This window comes from Nelumbo lutea, chromosome 2 (genome assembly GCF_056320005.1).
Source record: "Nelumbo lutea isolate HS-2025 chromosome 2, American lotus-T2T, whole genome shotgun sequence".
Lineage (NCBI taxonomy): Eukaryota > Viridiplantae > Streptophyta > Magnoliopsida > Proteales > Nelumbonaceae > Nelumbo > Nelumbo lutea.
The window spans coordinates 58,179,961-58,192,427 of record NC_142685.1 but is presented as its reverse complement, the minus strand read 5'-3'; the positions used below and the strand labels follow the sequence as shown (position 1 = coordinate 58,192,427).

Genomic DNA, 12,467 nt, shown 5'->3' with positions numbered 1-12,467 from the left:
GCAAACAAAGAAGGAAAAAGATCCTTTAATGGAGTTTCACCCACCCACAAGTCCACAAGCAACCCTATACAGCTAATAATACAAACAAATCATACATTATCTATCAAAAAATTATATATTACAAAGGTTTTCAGCAGTTAATCAGTGATAGTAATACACTCAAATGATGGTGGCCATGTTTGTAGTAGAAAACCTTATGTGCTGATTTCGGCCAAGCTTCTTGTGAAAGGAAGAGTAGAAAGTTGGGGATTTCAGCAAGAGACAGAGGAAAGGGAAGAAAAGAGAAGAAGGTCGACTAGGATAGGTTGACTTAACCCTAGCCGCCAGCCCCTCATTCTATTTATAATTAACTTAAGTATGAGATATTATAAAGATGCCCTTAGTAGGGCGGCAAACCAACCTAAGTAATTACAACTCTTTAAAAAATAAAAACTAATGGGCCCAAGGCCCAACAACATCTTAATTTAAAAGGAAATAAACTAAACACAAGTCGGCCCACTCAACACTCCCCCTCAAATTGGGAGTAGATGTCATACATCCCCAACTTGCGTAGATCATGCTCCAACTTATTCTTTGCAACGCCTTTTGTGAGGACATCAGCAAGCTGCAGATCAGAAGAAATGTATGGAAGACAAACTTCTTCAGAAGTTACCCTTTCTCTGATAAAATGTCTATCTACTTCAATGTGCTTAGTTCGGTCATGCTGGACTGGATTATGAGCAATATTAATTGCTGCCTGGTTATCGTAGTATAGCATCATAGGTTCTGCCTGAACACTGATTTCTTCCAATAGAGAACGGATCCAGAGAAGTTCTGAAACTCCATCTGCCATGGCCCTATATTCAGCTTCTGCACTTGATCTTGCCACAACTGTTTGTTTTTTACTCTTCCATGAGACTAGGTTGCCCCCAACTAGGGTGCACACTCTTGAAGTTGATCTTCTGTCATCGAGGCATCCTGTCCAGTCTGCATCTGTATAGGTCTCTAGCTTGAGCTGTCCATGATCAGTAAACAATATACCTTTGTCTGGAAGTCCCTTCAGATAAACAAGGATCCTGTCAACTGCCTTCTAGTGCTGGTCTCATGGAGCATGCATGTATTGGCTCACTACACTTACTGCATAGAAGATGTCCGGTCTTGTCATGCACAAGTATAGTAGCCGACCCACAAGTCTTTGGTACCTCCCAAGGTCCTTTACTGGTTCACCTTCTGATGCACTGATTCTATGGTTCTGATCAATGGGAGTGCTAGCTGCCTTTGTTCCAAGTTTCCCTGTTTCTTGGAGAAGGTCCAAGACATACTTCCTTTGAGAGATAAAAATTCCATGTTTCGATCTTGCAACTTCAATGCCTAAGAAGTATCTCAGTTCTCCAGGGTCCTTAATCTCAAATTCCTTATGCAAGTTCCTCTTCAGACTATCAATCTCACTCAGATCATTCCCAATGACAACAATATCATCCACATAAACAATTAGGATTGACACCAAGGATCCCCTGCGCTTCACAAACAAGGTGTGATCAGATTGAGTTTGAGTGTAGCCAAAAACAATCAGGGCCTTTCTAAATCTGTCAAACCATGCTCTAGGGGATTGTTTCAAGCCATATAGTGACTTCTTCAGCTTGCATACCTTTCCCTCTTTAGCATTATCATAAAAACCAGCTGGAAGATCCATATACACCTCTCCTTGCAGATCCCCATTTAGGAAAGCATTCTTCACATCTAGTTGAAACAAGGGCCAAGAATATGAGGCAGCAAGAGAAAGGAGTATCCGAACAGAGGTCATCTTTGCAACTGGTGCAAAAGTCTCTAGATAATCAATGCCATAGGTCTGTGTCTATCCTTTTGCAACAAGTCTTGCCTTGTACCTCTCTATGCTTCCATCTGCCTTATACTTTACTGTGTAAACCCATCTGCATCCAACTGTTTCCTTGCCTTCTGGTAGGTCCACAATCTCCCATGTCTGATTCTTAATCAAAGCCTCCATCTCTTCTTGCATAGCTGCCTTCCACTCAGGTTTGGAGAGAGCCTCACTAACACCCTTGGGTATAGACACGGAATCAAGAGAAGAGAGAAAAGCACGGTAGGAAGGAGAAAGTCCACTATAGGATAAGTATTGTGATATGCAATGAGCAGTGCACTTCCTCTTCCCTTTTCTAAGAGCAATAGGGAGATCAAGGTTATCTATAACAGTGTTAGTGGGACCAATGGGAACTGAAATAGTAGAGGGATCAAGAGGAATACTTGGATCTATATCAGCCGAATCTGGAGTCTCCAAGGAATCAACAGGAAGTGGAATGAGTTCTGCTGTAGTGGAATCAACCTCCTTATGAAGTCTCTGCCGTGTGTAATACTGTGAGACGGAACGCAAAGGGGGGGGCAAGGTAGGTGACATCGGATGGTTGTCAAGCACAGTAGTAGGCACAGGAACTGGAACTGGGAGAGGGATAGACTGCTGACTTACTTCTCCAAAACACTCCCCTTGAGAAGGATTCCTTGAGAAGAAGAATGTAGATTCGAAAAAGGTGATGTTCATAGTAACAAACCGGTTCCCAGAGACTGGATCATAGCAGCGGTACCCTTTCTGATTCTCTGCATATCCAAGGAAGACACATTTCTTTGCCTTGGGATCAAGCTTCGAACGGTAAAGACCAAGAATATGCGCAAAGCAGACACACCCAAACACCCTTAGAGGAATATGAAACATCTCCCCCTGAGGAAAAAGAAGGCTGAATGGAGTGCTGAATCCAAGTATACGAGAAGGCATCCTATTAATCAGATATACTGCCATGAGAACAGCATCACCCCAAAAACGAACTGGAACTATTGCTGTGATCATCATACTTCTTGCCATCTCAACAATGTGTTTGTTCTTTCTCTCTGCAACACCATTCTGTTGTGAACTGTAGGAGCAGCTACTCTGATGGACAACACCATACTCCAACAGATATGAGGCAAGATGTCTCTCAAAATATTCCCTAGCATTGTCAGATCTGAACATCTTGATTCTAGTTCCAAACTGTGTTAATACCATCTGATGGAATTGTCTCACCAAGGATGGTACCTCATCACGTGATTTCATCAAGTAAATCCAGGAATATCGAGAGAAATCATCCACAAACAGGAGAAAATAGCGATAGCCGCCCATAGAGGGAACATGATAAGGGCCCCACACATCCGAATGAATAACATCAAAAGGAGAAGAACATCTTTTATTACTCGGTTTAAAAGAGTGTCTACAATGCTTTCCAAGTTCACAACCTTCACACTTCAACCTTGACAGACTCACAGACTCAAACAGTTTTGGAAACAAAGAACTTAAAGAAGAAAAAGACAAATGACCCAGACGATTATGCCAAAGTATACTCTGATCCACAAGTTTTGACTCACTGTCCTTGCAAACATGATGACTTTGGTGAATTGGAAGAGTATCCAGGAGGTAGATTCCATTCACTTCACGACCACTCCCAATCGTCCTCTTTGAATCTAGATCCTGCAAAATACAATGTCCAGGAGAAAAAATTACTGAGCAGTTCAGATTCTTAGTCAAACTACTAACAGATAACAAGTTGGTGCTCAATCTAGGAACATGGAGGACAGAGGGTAAACAAATGGAATCGTTAATCTTGATAGATCCCTTCCCAGCAATAGGAACATGGGATCCATCAGCTGTGGAGACCCTATCTCTGCCAGAACTGAGCTAGTAAGAGGAGAAAATGGTGGAGCAATGGGTCATGTGCTCTGAGGCTCCAGAGTTTATAATCCAAGGAGATCTCTCCTTACCTGAAGCAGAAACATAGTTTGCAGTGACATGTGGACTACCTGTGTGGGCAAGGGAGGTAGAGTGAGTTCCACCTGTGCTACCTGTACCTTGTTGTCCGGTTGCGGATGAATTGGAATTAGTTGTATCCCTCTGATTCAAAAGTAACCCAAACCTCTCAAGCTTGGCCCTTACTGCAGCAGTTGCAACAGACTCCAAGGCAACTGTAGTAGGGGGGGCCGGAGTGTCACTAGTAACTGCCATATGTGCATTTCCTTTCTTATTCTTCAATCTGGTTGGCACAAGATGTGGGTGAAGCTTCCAGCAAGTATCTCTTGTATGCTTCGGTTTCTTACAGTAGTCATAGACTAAGTCCCTTTTGTCTTCCTTCTTGTTCCCATTGCCATTCTGTTTAGGTTTCACAGCACTTACCATAGCAGACTGATCAGTCATGAGATTCTTCATCATTACATCCCTCCTGCACTCCTCTCCTGACACGAATGCATATGCTTGGGAGAGAGTGACACTGTCCCTGGAAAGAAGATGCTGTCGTGCAATTCATACTCAGGGTTAAGGCCAGCAAGGAATTCGAACACCCTATACTTCTCTAAGTGTCTTTGATAGGTAGTTGCATCCTTGGTGGTTTCCCAAGCAAAGGTCTCTAGATGATCAATCTCCTGCCACAGGGTCTTAAGGACTGCAACAGATCTATCTCCCTGCCTAGTAGCAATAATCTGATTCCTTAGTTGATAAGCCCTAGCAACATTCTCCTTCTGTGAATAGGTCTCTGCCACCCCATCCCATATCTCCTTAGCAGTGTTTGCCCATAAAAAGTTTTTACTTATATGTGGCAACATAGAATTACACAACCATGTCATTACCATATAATTTTCTTGCACCCATCGGGAGTTGCCAGTTTCGGGTTTTACCTCCTCACCAGTAATATACCCCAATTTTCCACAAGCCCCAATGGCCATCTTTGCAGATTGGGACCATTCCAAGTAATTTGTACCATCCAACCTAATTGTAGTAATGGTTCCGACTCTGAAGGGGTCTCCAGCGCCTCCTCTCACTGGTCTCATTTCATTCCCGGGCTTATATTCAACTCTGTGTCCCTCCATGTGTCTCAAAGAGGTATAGAAAACAGCTAAAAAAAGCAACAAGAAAAAACAAAATACCTTCTGGAACCAACGACACTCCTTTGGTGTGTTGGATTTTCTTCCCACGAAAGATTTCTTTTCGGTAGGATGGGGAGAAGAGAGAGAAGAAGCAACCGCCCTCTCTAGAGGCCTCCAAACCACATGGAACTTGAATCGCCCCTTACAAAAAACCCAGAGGAACCCTAAAAAAATAGGGCGCCACTACCTAGGTCAAAATTGAAAAGTCCAACAAAATCAGGACTCTTCCCCTTTCTCCAGTTTTTCCTGATTCTGATGAGAAACCCTAGACCAGCTACAGGGCATACAGATCCACCAAGTAAATCCAAAAACTGGGCTTACCCGAAAGCTTCGATCAGCCTCTTAAATCTCCATGCAGTCGGCCGATCTAGGGCTGCAGGAACGAATCTCTTCCAGAACCTTCAACCCACTCTAATACCAAGTAGAAAACCTTATGTGCTGATTTCGGCCAAGCTTCTTGTGAAAGGAAGAGTAGAAAGTTGGGGATTTCAGCAAGAGACAGAGGAAAGGGAAGAAACCTAAGTAACTTAACCCTAGCCACCAGCCCCTCATTCTATTTATAATTAACTTAAGTATGAGATATTACAAAGATGCCCTTAGTAGGGTGGCAACTCAACCTAAGTAATTACAGCTCTTTAAAAAATAAAAACTAATGGGCCCAAGGCCCAACAACATCTTAATTTAAAAGGAAATAAACTAAACACAAGTCGGCCCACTCAACATTTGTCATGGGGGATTGATGATTATCCTTAATTCCTAGTTAATCAATAAAGTATTCATGGTTCATTTGTTAAAACTTTTGATGTTGAAATGTCGTAACAATAATTGTAGAGGGATTTTTAAATTAAACACTAGTTTCTAACTGACTCAGTCATTGGCCTAGAGCCAAGTAATTAATTGTCTTAGTTTCTTTTCTTTTTTTTTTTTTTATAACTTCTGTTTTTCTTTTGACGGAGATTGCTTTCTCCAACATTAAGGTATATTATGATAACTACTACAACATTGATGCGTGGTACTCACAGTTGTTATGCCATTATTATAAGGTTATCCTTGAAAATAATTTGTGGCTTATTCACATGCTACCAGTTCTGCAACACACTTTTTTATGGAAATTCATGTCAAGATTATAAAGAACCTTATTTTATCAACTAGCCTTCATAACTGATGAATACTTGAATTATTAACTCTAGGAAACTAACAGCTTCATGTCATGCCCATATGCTGCACCAATAAACTGCTACCACGTTCAGCATGATGTACAACACAGAATAGAATGTATCCTTTTGGTATGATGGAAAGCTTGTTGACCTGCCAGGATCAGTGTAATGTGGGTCCACTTGCCTGAATTAGCCTTCATGTGTATTACCAGTTAGTTCAGGTGGATTGGGTGGCAACATTGACGAACCACTGCTCAACATACATAGGCTCCTAGCCTTGATATGTAGTCCATTGCAGAAGCTTCAGTTGAGTTTTTGGTGGCAGATCTCTGAGGTGCAGATGAACTCATGGCTGAGCCCCTAGATGTTTTGGACTCTGTCGTGCTTCAGGTTGACTGATTATTTTGGCCGTTCAAACTTTAGTATCAAGGAAGTGGGAACACCTTAAGACAGTAAGATGGGTTTAGGATTCACTCTAACCTCATAACATTAGGTTGTTTTAGATGACCTACTCTGATCAATTTGGTATTGTAAGTTAAATCATTTAATTTGGCTTTAGATATGGGTATAGATCCCTAAGCACACATTACATAACCAAGTATAGCATGGGAGTGCTTTTGAATTGTACAGATTCTGCATATGTAGTCTACCACGGGGTGAGGTAAATTTTGACAATCTAATAATTGTGAGGGCATACTTCTGCATATTACTGATTTCTGATGGTTGCTAATTATGTCATGGGAATGTAAGCAACCATCTAGATCAACAAAATAAAAATGATTAAACATTTAATTGATAGAGCTCCCAAAGAATTTAAAAACTAAATTCATTTGATATAGGCAGCTTATTAAAAACTTGGAAACTATCAAGAGCTTCAGAGGAATTTAACTAGACACAACTGTCGTGTGTTAAATTCATTCGATATAGACATCATAATAAGTTGAAACCTTCTTTGAAAAAGAAATTATTAAAAAAAGAAGCCACGTTTTCTTCATAGATTGTGCATAAAGGGATAAACAAGAGGATACAAATTTGGAATGGGGCAGGGGTACTGGGGGGACTTAAGTAGTTTAGTTTGTTTCCTGAATAAATTATATTTCATTGTCTAGTTCTCTACAAGTTTTCTGACCATTTTAGATTACTTTTCAGATATCCGAGGTTCCTAGCTTATTGGAAGAGGGATCTACTTCAGCAAAGAGGAATATTTTAAAACAGAAACAAGAGTATCAGGCACCTCCCAAAGGTGGTTGTTGCTCTTGATATGCTGAATGTGTCCAAAGGATGACCTAGAAATGAAGTCTGAGGTCCAGAAGAAGCAGTGCTAACAGTGGTTTGACAGTTAGATTATGCAACTCTTTGTGGTGGAATGATGTATATTGTGGATTGTTTTCTTCAATCTTCTTGTTTCTGGTGATGTTGTTTTTAAGACTTAAATGTCTTCCGGGGTCAAGGTGTTATTGGGGTTATATAATATCAACTAGATTATGTAAAGAAATTGAGACAGGAAATGTTAATGTACACAAAAATGGAGTAATATTTGTTTGTTCCTACATGAGCTGCATGAACCGTTTTCTCCGAGGTGTAAACGGTCCTGTTTTCACACTGAAGTTGATTTTCGTTGAATAAGAAAGTGAATAGGCCCTGCTGCGAATATCAAGAGAAGATGGTTTTGCCTAATGGTGCATTATTTTGTCAACGATAGCATGCCAAGGATTAGCATATCCATAACAATGCTGTTTCCCTCTGGTTATGGAGGGTGACAGAAACAGAAGAATCAATTTAAATGAATCCCAAAATAAGAATTCACGTAAGGTCTACAGAGCTGCATACCGATATATATATATATATATTCTCTTTCAAAGGTGCATTTGATTCTGCTACCTGATCGGAAGCACAATCTCCGGGCATCTCCATTCGAGAGCTGAAAAAGGACAGCAGTTAGAGTTTTAGACAATAAGAGAGAGAGAGAGAGAGATTCTGTTAGATCAACTGATCAAGGAGTATAAAACGTCTAGCTCCAACCTCCAGCTCTAAGACAGAAGGGCAAAAAGGCTGCCAAAGTCCCGACTGAAAAGGAACAAGGGTCCTCCAGTCATGGGCGTTGAGATGGTGCCCATTCCATTGGACAAAATATGAGGTACAGGGAATCTAATTCAAGGATCCAGCTCCAGAGAGGGCCACGAGATTTTTGTCAGACATCATCAACCACAACGAAGACGACGACATGATTGCCTACTTTTTCGAATCAGTCCAAGACTCAGGAATTCTAGAATTTATGAGGTGTATCGAGTGTCATACATGCCAAGTGTTAGAACTAGAATCACATGCTGAAACTGAAGTCTATTGTTGTTGATATAGAACTCCCAAGCATAGCTTTGAGTCTTTGAGAGTCTTCTGGTCCTGGATTAAAAATCATCAACAATAACAATCATGGCGAGATAAGCACCAATCCATTCAAGGTGCACCTTTTATAACTTCAACTAGACACGAGTAATGCCTATTACAGAGTGGAACGGAGCTTCCTTCAGGGGATCATGGTAAGGTGGGTGACGGAGATCCCCTATCTCCTTATTTCTTCTAGTTTCAGAAATCCTATCTATAAAAGTCAATGATCTGGTGAGTTCTAACCGGCTGTCAGGCATAAAACTTAACAGAGGTTTCCCTGTGATCTCACATCCATTTTTGTAAATGATAGCTATTTATTCACCAGTGCAAGTCCATCTGAACGACAGATTCTTCTAGAAGCTTTACATGATTATGAACAGGCATCGAGGCAGCAGGTAAACTTATCTAAATCAGAAGTCTATTTCAGTTAAATTTGCATCCTAGGCTTCAAAAAATGTTAGCAAGAACTTTGGGTATGAAAAGAGTAGCAAATCCATCCATTTACTTAGGGCTACATACAACAATAGGGAGATAAAAAAAAAAAAAAAATCCTTATATGGACACCTGGTAGAGAGAATAGAGAGCAAAACAAAAAGTTGGCATGAATTTATACTCTCTCAAGCAGGGAAGGAGGTTCTCTTGAAGTCAGTGGTAGCAGCTATTCCTTCTTATACTATGTCTTGTTTCCTGTTACCAAAAACAATATGTGAAGCTCTCTCTAAGCTAAAAAGAGAGTTTTGGTGGAGGGATGGAAATACAAAGAAAAAAATTCACTAGGTAAGTTGGGACAATTGCTGCAAAAATAAATTAAATGGGTGAAGGGCCCTCATAATTTCAATTTATCTCTCCTGGCAAAACAAGCTTGGAGGTTGTGTACAGAGGAAGAGAATCTATGGGTTGAAGTCATATCTAAATCAGAAGTCTATTTCAGTTAAATTTGCATCCTAGGCTTCAAAAAATGTTAGCAAGAACTTTGGGTATGAAAAGAGTAGCAAATCCATCCATTTACTTAGGGCTACATACAACAATAGGGAGATAAAAAAAAAAAAATCCTTATATGGACACCTGGTAGAGAGAATAGAGAGCAAAACAAAAAGTTGGCATGAATTTATACTCTCTCAAGCAGGGAAGGAGGTTCTCTTGAAGTCAGTGGTAGCAGCTATTCCTTCTTATACTATGTCTTGTTTCCTGTTACCAAAAACAATATGTGAAGCTCTCTCTAAGCTAAAAAGAGAGTTTTGGTGGAGGGATGGAAATACAAAGAAAAAAATTCACTAGGTAAGTTGGGACAATTGCTGCAAAAATAAAATAAATGGGTGAAGGGCCCTCATAATTTCAATTTATCTCTCCTGGCAAAACAAGCTTGGAGGTTGTGTACAGAGGAAGAGAATCTATGGGTTGAAGTCATCAAGGCAAAATACCTAAAAAATAAAAATTTCCTAGTGGATGATCTTCCAAAAAGAGGGTCCTTGCTAGCTGCCAGACAGGTTCTAAGATATGGGGCTTGCTGGGCAGTTAATAATGGTGAACAGATCAAAATATGGGAGGATCCGTGGCTGCCAAAAGCCCCTGGATTCAGAATTCAAGGACCTAGACCTCAGGGAAGAAATTTGAAGGTAGTAAAGGATTTAATAAACCCGGGAGGGATCCTGGAATGAAATGCTTATCAGATCAAATTTTAGTGAGCTAATTTCGGAGAACATCCTTAGGATACCTTTAGCAGAAGGCTCTTGGCAAGATAGGCTTACCTGGACTATAAATGAGAATGGATGTTTTTACAGTGAAATCGGCCTATTATGTAGCAAGAAATCTAGACCAAAATCTGGGTAGGGGAATGGAAAATGAAGGGAAGGAAAACAGAATCCTCAAAAAATACCACTGGAAAGCCATTTGGGAAATGAAATTAGATCCAAAACTAAAACTTTCTTATGGAAATATTGTTGGAATGCATTGCCAGGTAGAGAAAATTTAAATAAGAGAAGAGTAGAGGTTACAGAATATTGCCCCATCTGCTCTAAGGAAGTGGAAACAATAGCGCATTCTCTTCTCTTCTGATATCATGCTAAATCAATATGGTTTGCCTGTCCTTTAAATGTGAAAACAGAAAACTTTAATTCTGATTGGTCTTTTGGGGAATGGTTTTCCAAATGGTATGATCTTTGTGAGGATCAAAAGGAACCCAAGGAACAATTATTAGTAACTTCTACTATTGTTCTGTGGGAAATTTGGAAGAGCCGTAATGCTTTCATATTTGAAAACTCTGCTATTAATCCTTCTATTACTGTGATGCCAAATTGCCAATTATCAAGATGATGCAGGAGAGGAAGTTGATTTCCCAACAAGGATGGCTGCATTATTCTCCAGCCCCTAATCAATCTAGACTTGCATCTTTTTGGAAGCCCCCTATAGAAGGAGAGATCGAGTTTAACATTGATGGAAGCTTTTTGTTGAGAAGCCCGGCTGGTTATGAAGTGGTTGCCAGGGACTTCAAAGGGGAAGTGATTGCAGTTTCTTTTGGGAATAGTAAGGTAAGCTCCCCCAGCCCAAGCCTTTTGTCATGGCCTGAAGCTGGCGAATTATTTAGAAGGAAGAAAGATTGTGTTCGAAAGTGATTGTCAAGCTTTGGTCACAACAGTCTACAAAAGAAATGTTTTCTTAGCTAATGATGCTGTTTTTGTGGTTCAGGATTTTCTAAATAGTTTGCAAAATTTGAACATCTCAGTGTCTTTTGTAAATAGGAATGCAAACTCTATGATTGGAGGGAGATTCAAAATTTCAAGAATTTCTCCTCCCTCCCTTGTTCTTTGAGTTTTGTCTTTTCCTCTTCCCTCTCTTGAATGCATGGGAAGATTTTTTTTCCCATATTGTTTGGGAAAAGAGTAGAGGTAGAATATATCTATAGTTTTGCTCTCTCTATGGGTAGGGACTCATAGGAGGAAAGTACTATACATATCCCATACATGTGAGGGGGGGCACACACGTCGAGCTAGGTTGGGTCGGGTTGGGGCGAGGGTGAGGGAAAAGTACGTGTGCGTGCATGTGATGCACCAAATTGGTTTTGTTTTTACCCAATTAATCGTTTTATTTTAAATTTCAATTTTAATTTTTGAATGTTTTTCTTTTTTTTTTCATGTTTCTTCCTTTCTGTGTCTCTTCGAACAAGTGCATTGTTCTAAAGAGGTCCCTATCTGAAAGGACACCTTTGTGTCCATTCGGGTGATTGAGAACACTCTATAAAATGAGTGTTGGTCGACCTAATTTTCACACACCAACATTTTTGAAAGTCTTCTCTTCTTTGTCTTCTTTGTCAATCTGTGCATCAATTCTCTGTGGTTTGCGGAGGTCTAGTAAGCGAGTACACGTCTACTAGTGGCCTGTGGGTTGTTTTATCTTGGTGACCAATTTGCAATCACCCTGACGCACCATAGGGGGCAAATGTGGTTTTAAGGAGAGTGACCAAGTGGCATGACTCAACCCTCCTCTCTATAACTTCTCAGTTTCACAATTCTACAACATCACACTCCTACAAGTTCCAATTTAGAAAGCGATTACCAATAAGTTCCATTCTGCTCTATTATTTTCCAACAATGGCCCATAAGCAAGCAGCTATCAGGAGGTTGAAAGAGTTTGGTTTGTATATTCAAGCAATCCCGGGTTGGATCCGGGAGTTAGTGTACATAGGCTTTTCGATTTTTCACCAAACATAGTTTTTTACTTTTTAGGCTTTCCATGCAGAATCCATCTTGCTCGTCTCCAAAGAGTAAAGTTGCAATTTTTCAACTGTAAGACCCTTTTACTTTAAAAAAACTAGCGATAGTCAAATTCTTGTTACTAGTTTCTGGGTTGATAGTCCTATTGATATGCTTATCGAAGCTACAGGTTGATCAACGGGATGTTCCCCATGATATATAATACTACATCCATTTAAATTTTGGTTTGTTTAGGGCGGTTTGTGCCTGGCCGACACGACACGGCCCGTGGGTGGCTCAC

At 40.3% G+C, this 12,467-nt stretch overlaps 1 protein-coding gene and 1 long non-coding RNA gene across 3 annotated transcripts in view; one reads left to right on the top strand and one right to left on the bottom strand.

Annotated features, from left to right (window-relative positions):
- LOC148870949 (ras-related protein RABC2a-like) overlaps positions 1 to 7,644 on the top strand; it is a 36,681-nt gene extending 29,037 nt beyond the window's left edge. Inside the window, exon 6 of the mRNA XM_088968726.1 lies at positions 7,242 to 7,644. Coding sequence (XP_088824852.1) covers positions 7,242 to 7,352 — 111 coding nt within the window. The 3' untranslated portion in view covers positions 7,353 to 7,644. The remainder of the gene's footprint in view (positions 1 to 7,241) is intronic.
- The window catches only part of LOC148870948 (uncharacterized), a 33,659-nt gene extending 25,097 nt beyond the window's left edge, over positions 1 to 8,562 (bottom strand). For both annotated transcript variants that reach the window (XR_016107010.1, XR_016107011.1), the window contains exons 1-2: positions 8,115 to 8,562; positions 7,923 to 8,013 (exon numbers count right to left, since the gene is read on the bottom strand). This is a non-coding gene — a long non-coding RNA (uncharacterized LOC148870948). The remainder of the gene's footprint in view (positions 1 to 7,922; positions 8,014 to 8,114) is intronic.
- Positions 8,563 to 12,467: the final 3,905 nt, after the last annotated feature.